Source organism: Podarcis bocagei (assembly GCF_964188305.1).
Source record: "Podarcis bocagei genome assembly, chromosome: 3".
Lineage (NCBI taxonomy): Eukaryota > Metazoa > Chordata > Lepidosauria > Squamata > Lacertidae > Podarcis > Podarcis bocagei.
The window spans coordinates 3,963,702-3,976,360 of NC_138127.1; the positions used below are offsets into that span (position 1 = coordinate 3,963,702).

The 12,659-nt window shown below is 43.6% G+C and overlaps 1 protein-coding gene across 1 annotated transcript; it reads right to left on the reverse strand.

Annotated features, from left to right (window-relative positions):
• Positions 1-270: 270 nt before the first annotated feature.
• On the reverse strand, positions 271-9,450 carry MATN3 (matrilin 3). The gene is made up of 14 exons (XM_081189074.1): positions 9,134-9,450; positions 6,658-7,227; positions 5,931-6,077; positions 5,486-5,632; positions 5,155-5,301; positions 4,437-4,583; positions 3,982-4,128; positions 3,757-3,903; positions 3,529-3,675; positions 2,950-3,096; positions 2,728-2,874; positions 2,521-2,643; positions 1,617-1,751; positions 271-507 (listed from the first exon to the last, which is right to left on the reverse strand). Exons 1-14 carry the CDS (start codon positions 9,342-9,344, stop codon positions 272-274), a joined length of 2,598 nt encoding a protein of 865 aa, XP_081045200.1. The 5' UTR covers positions 9,345-9,450; the 3' UTR covers position 271.
• Positions 9,451-12,659: the final 3,209 nt, after the last annotated feature.

Sequence of the window (12,659 nt, forward strand, 5' to 3'; positions counted from 1 at the left end):
TGCACAGTGCATACGACTATAAAAACAACAACATTGATTTTTATGCAGAATGAACTTTCTTTGATTAGACACAATTATGTGCATTACACAAGTGGCGTCACTACACGCATTTGGACTTTTTTTTTTTAACAACAAAGCAACTCCTTTGAAATAAAAGCTTGCAAAGTGCAATAGGCAGGAACTGTTTTTAATTGCAGCAGGTTCTTCAGCTCTAGACATGCTCTGCTCCATACTGGTATGCTTCTAATTTCTTGGACAGATCATCTAGTGGTCAACCGTTAAGGAACATATCACATTGTTGCAGATCAGATTTTGCAGAGACGTTTGCTACACGAGGAAGCACACAAAACAGCAATGTATCCACCACTGAAAAGATCTCAAAAGAAAGGATATGTTTTGTAGATATTGCCTCAAGGTATGAAGTGGCCTGCTTGTGAAATTTAGCAAGTGATTCACATTTACAGGCCTCTTCCGTTGTCGTAGAAGGAAGACGGCTTCTTGCTATTCCTGAGGAGAAAATGAACCATATGCTTTCGGTTATCTATATATTAAAAATATTTGTTACCCACTCTTCATTGCCATGGGACGCAGGTGGCGCTGTGGGTTAAACCACAGAGCCTAGGACTTGCTGATCAGAAGGTTGGCGGTTCGAATCCGCGTGACGGGGTGAGCTCCAGTTGCTCGGTCCCAGCTCCTGCCCACCTAGCAGTTCAAAAGCACGTCAAAGTACAAGTAGATAAATAGGTACCACTCTGTCAGGAAGGTAAATGGCATTTCCGTGCACTGCTCTGGTTCGCCAGAAGTGGCTTAGTCATGCTGGCCACATGACCCGGAAGCTGTACGCCGGCTACCTCAGCCAGTAAAGCGAGATGAGCGCCACAACCCCGGAGTCGGTCATGACAGGACCTAATGGTCTGGGGTCCCTTTATCTTTACCTTCATTGCCATAGGCAATCTCAGAGCAGGGTACAATAAATAAAACATTAGTATCTAAACCAGTGGTCCCTAATTAGCCGAGTACTGCGGACGCCCTGTTTTTTAAAAGGCTGAGTCATGGAACCCCTTACTTTTGAAAATGTTGATATCTCTGTGGTAGGTTTTTGCTGTGTGAATGGTGCCACTATGCCCTTCAGCATGTCCCAGTACAAAACCAGGATGTGTGTCTTCCGGGCCGCACTCCCATGTGAGTCACAAGACCCATGGAAGAGCACAGCTCCCCAAAATGGGATGTCCTGAACAGAAAACCATTAAACGTCTCCATGACAGAAGATATCATGATAGCATAGCTTTCCTCCTCAGTACATCTCTCTTCAAGGGTAAGCGTCGTCCTGTCATGCAGCTGTTACACACCACACGTTTAAAAACACACACCCCAAAGAATCCTGGGAACTGTAGTTTGTTCGGATGCTGTGTGGGGTGAACTACAGATCCCAGGATTCTTGAGGGGTGGGTGCCTTAAATGCATGGCATGCACGCAGCCAAGGGGAGAGAGACCACCCAAGAAAAATGGCAGTAAGCCCACTAAGAATGCAGTTTCTCAACCAAACTGAAATATATACTGCGGGGAAAGAAGCAACACAATGCTTTTCCTTCCTGATGTATCGGCCAGATTCTTACTTGAGCATGTTTTCTTATCTGCATTCAAGGTGAATCCTTCATAGCACTCACAACGATGGGAACTGCCACTGGGAACACAGATTTGTTGGCAGTCGTGGGTTCCAGGAGCACAGACGTCCAAAGCTGAAGAATGAACTATTTAAAAAAGAGAGAGAATCGCGATAAATAGGCTTGCACCCTCCCTTTCTCATTAAATATATGCTGAATGAGCTGCCATATCTTTACTTGAACAGGTCTTCTTGTCCGGATTCAAGGTGTGCCCTTCAAAGCAGTCGCAGTGCCAAGAGTCACTGCTGGCGACACAGATCTGTTCGCAGTCATGGTCTCCAGTTGTGCAAACATCCTTTTCTCTAGCTAGGGAGGGAGTTGAGATACACTGTGTAACTTGGTCTTCACAAAGACTCATTTACTTATTTAGCACATCCATATCCTGCCTTTCTATCAAGGAGGCTCAAAGTGGCATGACCTGGTACAACCATTATATATATATGGAGAGAGAGAGAGATTGGTTTATAAAGACTTTTGTAACTGGGGAAAAAACAAGACACGCTAATTGAAAAATGATTTGAATCACCCTCTGGAGGTATTTAGAGAGAGTGGAAGTGACATAATAGCTAGGTTTGTCACCTGAGACATGGGGAACTCTCCAACTCAAATTGTACTTTAGCCATGACATGGCAAGGTATAAATAAAGTTTTGGGGATGCTATTCCCTCAGACCCAGCCCTCCTTTACCGGCAATATGGGAATAAATAATAATGACCTAGCTTACAAGATAGTTTTGAAGAACAATAAGATTATTCAAATGTAAATAAGAAATCACATCGCTGAATATTTCTAAACCCAAAAAACACAAAACCTCCCATCACGAAATGTGCTGGCTAATGAAGCTGCCAGATTCTTACGTGAGCAAGTCCTCTTATCTTGATTCAAGACGTAGCCTTCAAAGCACTCACAATGCCAGGAGCCATCACTACTCACACAGATTTGCTCACAATTGTGAGTCCCAGGTACACAGCTCTCCCCACCTAGGACAGATAAGGAACTACATTAATAATTCAACATTAAACTTTTTTTTTTAATGATAAAAAGACCCTCAGAAAATGTATTACGTGAAGGAGCCTCCAGATTCTTCCTTGAGCAAGTTCTTTTATCCGGATTCAAGGTATACCCTTCATAACACTCACAATGCCAGGAGCCATCGCTACTCAAACAAATTTGCTCACAGTTGTGTGTTCCAGGTACACAGTTCTCTTCACCTAGGTTGGATAAGGAACTATATCAATAACTAAATAATAATTTAAAAAACAACAAATCTCTTCATAACGTGTTACCTGAGGGAGCCTCCAACTCCTTCCTTGAGCAAGTTCTCCTGTCCGGATTCAAGGTGTACCCTTCATAGCATTCACAACGCCAGGAGCCGTCTGTACTCACACACAATTGCTCACAGTCGTGGCTTCCAGATACACAACCCACTCCACCTAGGGTGGATGTTAAGGAATTACATTATTAGTTGAATAATAAATGGAAAAATTACACAGAAAACAGAAGAAATCTCACAAAATGTGTTACCTGAAGGATCCTCCAACTCCTTCCTTGAGCAAGTTAAGTAATAGTTGAATATTAAATTGCTGAAATGCTTAGAAAACAAAATAAATTTCATGAAATGTGATACCTGAGGGGGCTTCCAACTCCTTCCTTGAGCAACTTCTCCTGTCCGGATTCAAAATGTACCCTTCATAGCACTCACAGCGCCAGGAGCCGTCTGTACTCACACACAATTGCTCACAATCGTGGCTTCCAGATACACAACCCACTCCACCTAGGATGGATGTTAAGGAATTACATTAATAGTTGAATAATAAATGGATAAATTACTTAGAAAACAGAAGAAATCTCACAAAATATGTTACCTGAAGAAGTTTCCAACTCTTTCCTTGAGCAAGTTCTCTTATCTGGATTCAAGGTGTACCCTTCATAACATTCACAACGCCAGGAGCCATCGCTACTCACACAAAGTTGCTCACAGTTGTGGATCCCAGGCTCACAGGTCTCCCGACCTAGGAGAGGCATTAAGGAACTACATTAATATCGCAATAAGAAATTGATAAAAAGGCAAATCTCCACATATAATGTGTTACCTGAGGAGGCCTCCAACTCCTTCCTTGAGCAAGTTCTCTTGTCCGGATTCAAGGTGTACCCTTCATAACATTCACAACGCCAGGAGCCATCTGTACTTACACACAATTGCTCACAGTCATGGCTTCCAGATGCACAACTCTCTCCACCTAGGGCAGATGTTAAGGAATTACATTACAGTTGTACCTTGGAGCAAAAAATACGGTAAATCTCACAAAATGTGTTACCTGAAGAAGCTTCCAACTCCTTCCTTGAGCAAGTTCTCTTGTCTGGATTCAAGGTGTACCCTTCATAGCACTCACAGCGCCAGGAGCCATCACTACTCACACACAATTGCTCACAGTCGTGGCTTCCAGATGCACAACTCTCTCCACCTAGGATGGACGTTAAGGAGTTACATTAATACAGTGGTACCTCGGGTTACAGACGCTTCAGGTTACAGACTCCGCTAACCCAGAAATAATACCTCGGGTTAAGAACTTTGCTTCAGGATGAGAACAGAAATCACACGGCGGCAGTGGGTGGCCCCATTAGCTAAAGTTGTACCTCAGGTTAAAAACAGTTTCAGGTTAAGAACAGAGCTCCAGAACAAATTAAGCTCTTAACCCGAGGTACTATTGTAGTTGACTAATAAATGGATAAATTGCTTAGAAAGCAGAAGAAATCTCACGAAATATGTTACCTGAAGAATGCTCCAACTCTTTCCTTGAGCAAGTTCTCTTATCTGGATTCAAGGTGTACCCTTCATAACATTCACAGTGCCAGGAGCCATCACTACTCACACAAAGTTTCTCACAGTTGTGGATCCCAGGCTCACAGGTCTCCCGACCTAGGAGAGGCATTAAGGAACTACATTAATAACAATATAATAAATTGATAAGAAACCAAATCTCCACATAAAATGTGTTACCTGGGGGAGCTTCCAACTCCTTCCCTGAGCAAGTTCTCTTGTCCGGATTCAGGGTGTATCCTTCATAGCATTCACAATGCCAGGATCCATGTGTACTCACACACAATTGCTCACAGTCGTGGCTTCCAGATTCACAACTCTCTCCACCTAGGGCAGATGTTAAGGAATTACATTACAGTTGTGCCTTGGATCCCGAACACTTTGGTACTTGGAGGTTTTGGTTCCCAAACAGCGCAAACACAGAAGTGAGTGTTCCGGTTTGCAGACGTTCTTTGGAACTTGAATGTCCGAAGGGGCTTTCGCAGCTTCAAATTGGCTGCATATGCTTCCTGCAGCCAATAGGAAACCACACTTTGTTTTCCAAACGTTTTGGAAATCAATCGGACTTCCAGAACGGATTCCATTTGACTTCCAAGGTATGACTGTAATAGTTGAACAATAAATGGATAAATTACACAGAAAACAAAATAAATCTCACAAAATGTGTTACCTGAAGAAGCTTCCAACTCCTTCCTTGAGCAAGTTCTCTTATCTGGATTCAGTGTGTACCCTTCATAGCATTCACAGTGCCAGGAGCCATTGCTACTCACACAAAGCTGCTCACAGTTGTGGGTCCCAGGCCCGCAGGTCTCCCGACCTAGGAGATATATTAAGGAACTACATTAATACCTAATTAATAAATTAGTAAAGAACAAATCTTCTCTCAGCATGTGTTACCTGAAGGATCCTCCAGATCCTTCCTTGAGCAAGTTAATTAATAGTTGAATGAAAAAATTGCTAAGTTGCTTAGAAAACAAAATAAATTTCATGAAATGTGATACCTGAGGGGGCCTCCAACTCCTTCCTTGAGCAAGTTCTCTTGTCTGGATTCAGTGTGTACCCTTCATAGCACTCACAATGCCAGGAGCCATCTGTACTCACACACAATTGCTCACAGTCGTGGCTTCCGGATACACAACCCTCTCCACCTAGGATGGATGTTAAGGAATTACATTAATACAGTGGCACCTTGGGTTACAGATGCTTCAGGTTACAGACTCCGCTAACCCAGAAATAGTACCTCGGGTTAAGAACTTTGCTTCAGGATGAGAACAGAAATCGCACGGCAGCAGCGGGTGGCCCCATTAGCTAAAGTTGTACCTCAGGTTAAAAACAGTTTCAGGTTAAGAACAGAGCTCCAGAACAAATTAAGTTCTTAACCCGAGGTACCACTAATAAATGGATAAATTACTTAGAAAACAGAAGAAATCTCACAAAATATGTTACCTGAAGAAGTTTCCAACTCCTTCCTTGAGCAAGTTCTCTTGTCCGGATTCAAGGTGTACCCTTCATAACATTCACAGCGCCAGGAGCCATCGCTACTCACACAAAGTTGCTCACAATTGTGGGTCCCAAGGGCACAAACATCCACAGCTAGGCAAGGAGTGTACAGAAGAATTATGTCCGATGGTGCCACAGAAAACATTTAATGCTCTCTGGTCAAATAATGTATTAAGTATTTCCTGGCTGAGATGGCACAACTGTCTCATAGGGAGACACAGTTCAGTTTTTATGTGGGGAATTTATTTATTTTGAACATTTGTATACTGCTGTATCATGAAAAGATATTACAAATCAACTTACATCAATAAAACCATACAACACATTAAAAAAGAAAAAGGGAAAAAACCGGATTTACCTAACAACATACCTTGGATCCTGAACGCCCTGAAACTCAGATGTTTTGGCTCCTGAATGCCGCAAACGCAGAAGTGATTATTCTAGTTTGCGAATGTTCCTTTGGAACCCAAATGTCCGAAGGGGCTTCTGCAGCTTCTGACTGGCTGCAGGAGCTTCCTGCAGCCAATCGGAAGCCGCACTTTGATTTTCAAACGTTTTGGAAGCTGAACGGACTTCCGGAATGGATTCCGTTTGACTTCCAAGGTACAATTGTATATCCTTGTCCTAGCAGCAGAGACAAAAGGGAGTAATCACCATGTAGTGATTATCTTACCACAGAACGTTTTTCGAAATTTGGAAGCCAGCTTTTCTATCACACCATAGGTCTCCACATAAGAAACGTGCTCATTGACCGGCTCACTCACTATCAGCCGCAAGAACTCCATGTCCGCTCGGTCAACCCCAACGGCATAAATCTCGATTCCAGAGGCTTGAGCCTTATAAGCCACCTCATGAACCTGATCCTGAGGTCGGCCATCGGTCACTATAATGACCACCTTAGGAACGTCATGAGAAGAGTCCCTTGCCCCTCCGTCTCTGGTGAAAACTTCGTTGATGGCTGTCTGGATGGCCAAGCCAGTCATAGTCCCCACAGATAATGGATGGATGTGATAGATGGCATTCTTCATGGAAGTTTTGTCAAAGTACTTCTGAAGATTAAATTCAATCTTGACTGTGCTGGCATAGTTCACCACCGCCACACGAGTCGCTCTTTCCCCCACATCCAAGGCTTCAATCAGTTTGGCCAAGAAGGTTTTCACTTTTTCAAACTCCTGAGGCCGGACACTGCGGGAGCTGTCTATTATAAATACAAGGTCTATGGGGCGACTCCGGCATATAGCCTCTGCAAGACAATTGAAGCACAATATTCCAAATTAAGTGGCTGGACTTAAAAGAGACTTTGACAAACTACTCCTGATTTTTTCTTTTCTTTTACAAGTTGGACTCCAGTGTGGTACAAATGGAAAATCAAGAAATCTGCCTGCCTGGGATAGTAATATGTAGCAGTTTTAGGTACAGTTTTAGGCCTGCTCAGAAGTACATTTAAGAAGAATATAGAAGAGTTTAATAGGGCTTACTCCCCTCAGGTGAGTATAGGTTTGCAGTCAAGACTTTAATGATTTTATCACTGTGAAAGTATTGAGAATATCAGTGTCATTTTTATTTTTTTAAAAAATTCTACACTAATGGTCATCACAACAGGCTTGACACAATTGGAATAGTGTGTTTTCAGATAAGTGTTTATAGTGGGATTGGAACTCCTCACACCTGAAAGTTTTTCACGATGTCCGCCACCCCCATTTAATATGAAGTTACCAATTCTGGAGAAAATCTGAAAGCAGGACACACACACAAACATGTCACCAATGACCCATTTGTGATATTTCAACAACTTCTTTGCAGTTTAAGCCCCTGTCTGGAGATCCAACTATGGTAGCAAGTCAGGGAGAATATTTAACATTTGTGCAACTTTTACAGCTTCTTCAAATTCCCTATCCTCTCTCCACCCCCCACCCTGCCTGCCTTATTATACTTATGCTTAGCTGCATGGTCTAACAAGCCTCTCTTGAGTTCCTATATACCAATGATTTGGGAACTTTCACCACTTTGCAAGTAAGCCAAGTTATACTGCCTGTGCAACTTTTCCGAGGGATGTATGGAATAGCACATGGACCGGACCTTTGAAGGATTCGTAAGTGAACCAATTTTTAACTTAACAAATGTTGGGTCTTCTTCTATGCTAGGGGAAGAGGGAAGTTTTGGAACTCACAAGGGCATAATTAAAAGTTCTAACAACCTATTTTTCCATGTGTATTTATAATATATATATATTTATATTACTACTTGGCTTTTCTCTAAAGCACCCTCCAGGTGTTTTGGGTGACAACTTCCATCATCCCTGATCATTTGTCATGCTGGCTATGGGCTTGTGAGAGCTATAGTCCACAACATCTCAGCTACAGCATTGAGAAAGTCTGGCCTAAAAGTTTCCCAATGTATCATCAGGAATTCTCATCAATCCAATATGGTTGTTGAGTGTTTATGATAGAATGCCTGCCATCATCACATCTCGTCAATAAAAAAAGATACACCAAAACAATTTGTGTCCCACCTGCAGACCTGCCAGAAAAAAAGGAGATTGTGTTGGTCCTGAGCGTGGTAACTTTGCCCCTGAAGGACCAGGTGCGCAGCCTGGGAGTCATTTTGGACTCACAGCTGTCCATGGAGGTGCAGGTCAATTCTGTGTCCAGGGCAGCTGTCTACCAGCTCCATCTGGTACGCACGCTGAGACCCTACCTGCCTGCAGACTGTCTCACTATGGTGGTACATGCTCTGGTTATCTCCCGCTTGGACTACTGCAATGTGCTCTATGTGGGGCTACCTTTGAAGGTGACCCGGAAACTGCAATTAATCCAGAATGCGGCAGCTAGACTGGTGACTGGGAGCGGCCGCCAGGACCATATAACACCGGTCCTGAAAGACCTACATTGGCTCCCAGTACATTTCCGAGCACAATTCAAAGTGTTGGTACTGACCTTTAAAGCCTTAAACGGCCTCAGCCCAGCATACCTGAAGGAGCGTCTCCACCCCCATCGTTCAGCCCGGACACTGAGGTCCAGCTCCTATTATTATTATTAACTGAATATTTGGGAATACAAGAAACAGAGCATATAGCCAACACCTAGAAAATATGCCTGACCTTTAGCATTTCTCCAGACCCTCTGCCCATAGCACAGAAGCTAAATTACCTGTAGAGGAGACTGCTGTTGAACCCTCGGTATCTCCGGAGTAGGGTTCATCAGCCCTTGCTGCAGCTTTTCCGCCGAATCTCTTGCCCTGCAATGGAATGGAGCGCAAACCTACCCGAACTGAGCGCTTAGGAAACCTGTACCGGATCCCTAAAACTGCAGGTAGTAGTAGGAAAAGGCAAGCGCCAGGCGTCTTGAGTAGCCAGAGCATTTCAGCTGCTTTGGTTTGAAGACCAGCTCCTCTACCTCCCTGACACTGTCTGTGTGCTTTTCCTTGAGACAGGTTTTATTTTATTTTTTAAGTTCCTGGCCAGAGAGCAAGTGTGTGGCGGGCAAGGAGAAAGCACAGTCAGTTCACTCCACCCTTTCCCAGGCAGTTTCTTCCATTGAGTCACCCACGTTCCCTCAGTAGCCTTCTCAGTAATCACAGTGGGGGAAATCAAAGCCAGGTACTTCGCTTCATCAATCAAGTGCTTCAGCTGTCAGGATTTGGGGTGGCCAACTTCAACTTAGCAAGGGGATCAGCTGCAATGAAAACAGGGCACAAAGGGAAGCCAGTATCCAAGAAAAATGCAGGACAGGGTAGGGAAAAAATGTATTTAATTCATCGGCACTAGCATCCGATTTAAATTCATAGGTGACAACCAGGAAAGTGAATTTATCTCTCTACCACCCCCTGTCCAAATATCTTTGGGAAAACTCATACATGCATCTCAAACTAACTTGAGAGATTTAAAGTGATCAGCTAATTGGAAAGTAAAATAGTATCACCATTTTGGAAGAACCTAGGGAGCTGGCTTGAATTGTGTCAGAACACTCGTTCATCTAGCTCAGCAGTGCCTAAACTACTCAAGTAATGTTTAAAGCAGCTCTCCAAGGTTTCAGGCAAGGATCTGGAGATGTCAGGGTTTGAACCCGGGACTTTCTGCATCCTTTTGCCCGACGGCCCTTTTAGCAAAGTTCCCATACCTTCTCTGACCTCAACATGCCTGCTGCATGCTGAATATAGGTAAGTCACATTCAAGCAAATCAGTGTTTAGATAATGGCAATGAAGTTGCACATGTTGTTCTCGGCACATCGACAGAGAGCCAAGGAGCAAGTCTTGGCTTGTTTACGTGGATGGACCACCCTCATATAAACTCCCAAGATGACCAACAGTCCACATTCAGAAGTCCTGAGGATCCACGTCAGTGATACAAATGGAGCTGAAATCCTCCTGCTTCCTAAAAATATAACCAGACTTCTCGCAAGCACAGGTATGTACATAAGAACAGAAAAGTATTCAAGAGGTGAGCCCATCATGACAGCATCAGAGGGCTATGCCATCATATCAGAGGGTTGCAGCCAGAGTATTAACCAGAGTAGACACACTAAAATCAATGGGCCTAAGTCAGTCGTGTCCATTAATTTTAATGGGTCTGTTCTGGATAGCCTTTTAAGTAAAGCCAGAAAAATTGAAACGTACAGCACAGTGCAATATCTACCCTGAAGATTGAGGTATTAGCCTGGGAGTCAATATGTTTAACAGCAGTTCTGAGATCTGAAGAGCAACTGAACCCCTCCTTGCACCCGTTTTTAAAAGGTGTGTGGGGAACACTGCAAAAGTAATGTTTATGTGGTATCTGCCATGGAGACTGAGATATTGCTGTTAAAGTTGATGTGCATATTCAGGGCTGTGTTTTTACCTACCAAACCTGAACACCCTCTTGAAAGTAGATAGCACAAACAGAAAGGAACCTGTTTTGAAGACTGGGAGATTGCTGTGAACTATGTTTATAGCAGAATTCTGTATCTGAACTTCAGATACCCAGCCTGCACCTCACACCTGTTTTATGGTTATGGGAAAAGAAAATATACATGTTGCAATGTCCTGAAGGCCAAATTAGACATTAACCAGATCTATATTGGGGATGGGATTCAGCTAAGGAGTCCCATCACCTGCATAAGGGCTTCTGTAACAGAGTTTTCCCCCCTCTAATCCCCTAGGCCTCCTGAAATTGGCCTGGGGGGTAGGGGTTGGGAGAACCTCCATAATAGTATGTAGGGGGGGGAGGAGGTAGGGTTGTTCTATCTAGCAAACCAAAAATGCTTCCCTTAATGGAATGATCACCTTAGTGCAACACTGAATTCCTCCCAAGGTCTTCTTCAAAGCAGCTAAGGGATATTGGATTGGGACCATAACAGCGAAGAGGGAGCTTATCTCTCCTTCCATCCAGACCAGGCTTTGAGATGGACTTTTGTCAGCCACCCAGCTCTCTCCTGGGATCCTCTCCCAAAGGACAGTTGGTGGTAGGCGGGGAAAATCTCTGGAGTAGGCTCAGAGGTAGTCTTTACCCATGTTCCCACTCTCTCCAAGGGTGGACAAGTCTATTGAAGGTGCTTCCCCAAGCATGCCCTAACATCTAGAGCAGGGATGACCAACTCCCAACAGACTGTCACAGTATACTGTCTACTCACAGTATAAAAAAACTGGAGATGATCTACCCACTGGGCCAAAGTTGTTGAGATTTTTTTAGGAAGACTGGGGGGGGGGGGGAGAGATCACTGAGGAGCCAAAGATCTACCAGGAAGAACACCCTGAGATCTGACTGCCTTTTAACAATTCAACCCAAGCAGGAGACGGTCCTTATAACCCAACCCCCTCTTGAAGAATGGTGCCCACCTCACAATCCCAGCCAACGCCGTATTGGGCTGAATATAAGCCACGCTTTCCCTCCAAATTTCAACTGTGAAAGTGCGGCTTACAATTCGTGACCTTACAAAAATTGGCCTTCACAATATCGCTGCTGAAACAGACATACTGTAAAACGGAATGGGTGTGAGTGCCTGTGGAATTTTAAGGGAGCAGCTTATATTCAGGTATTGTCTCCCCCCCCCCTGAATTTTAAAGATGCGGCTTATATTCGGGCCAATACAGTACAGTGGTACCTTGGGTTACATACACTCCAGGTTACAGACTCCGCTAACCCAGAAATATTACCTCGGGTTAAGAACTTTGCTTCAGGATGAGAACAGAAATCATGCTACGGCAGCGCAGTGGCAGCGGGAGGCCCCGTTAGCTAAAGTGGTGCTTCAGATTAAGAACAGTTTCAGGTTAAGAATGGACCTCCAGAACGAATTAAGTACTTAACCCGAGGTACCACTGTATTTAAAACTGCATTGGTAGCTTTATTTTTTACTTTCTCTTTCTCTCTCTGTATCTCAAACACACACACACAGTGAGATAGAGAATCCAAGCTATGCCTTCAGATAAACAGAACATGAGATACTACTGAACTCTCAGTCTCCTATGTCAACCCACAGCTAATAACATTTGTCTCTGGCTCCAATAGCACTGGCACAAAAGAAAAGAGATATGAAATCAATTTCTTATACCACCGCAATGAGAAATGAATGTATATTCTCTGGTAATTGTTTTTGCTTGAAGCTACAGGACTGATTTCAAAGTATGAGTTTTATTTTAGCAGACAAAAAAAAAATCAAGAATTATTTTAATGAACACAACAAATGAAATACACCACTGGA

Bases quoted from the DNA above. Each gene is read 5' to 3' on its own strand.
- MATN3 (XM_081189074.1), bottom strand. From the start codon at position 9,344: ATGCTCTGGCTACTCAAGACGCCTGGCGCTTGCCTTTTCCTACTACTA. The intron at 4,584-5,154 runs GTAACACATTTT...TGCCTCTCCTAG, and splicing joins GGAGTTGGAAGCTTCTTCAG to GTCGGGAGACCTGTGAGCCT. The intron at 3,676-3,756 runs GTAACACATTAT...TGCCTCTCCTAG, and splicing joins GGAGTTGGAGGCCTCCTCAG to GTCGGGAGACCTGTGAGCCT.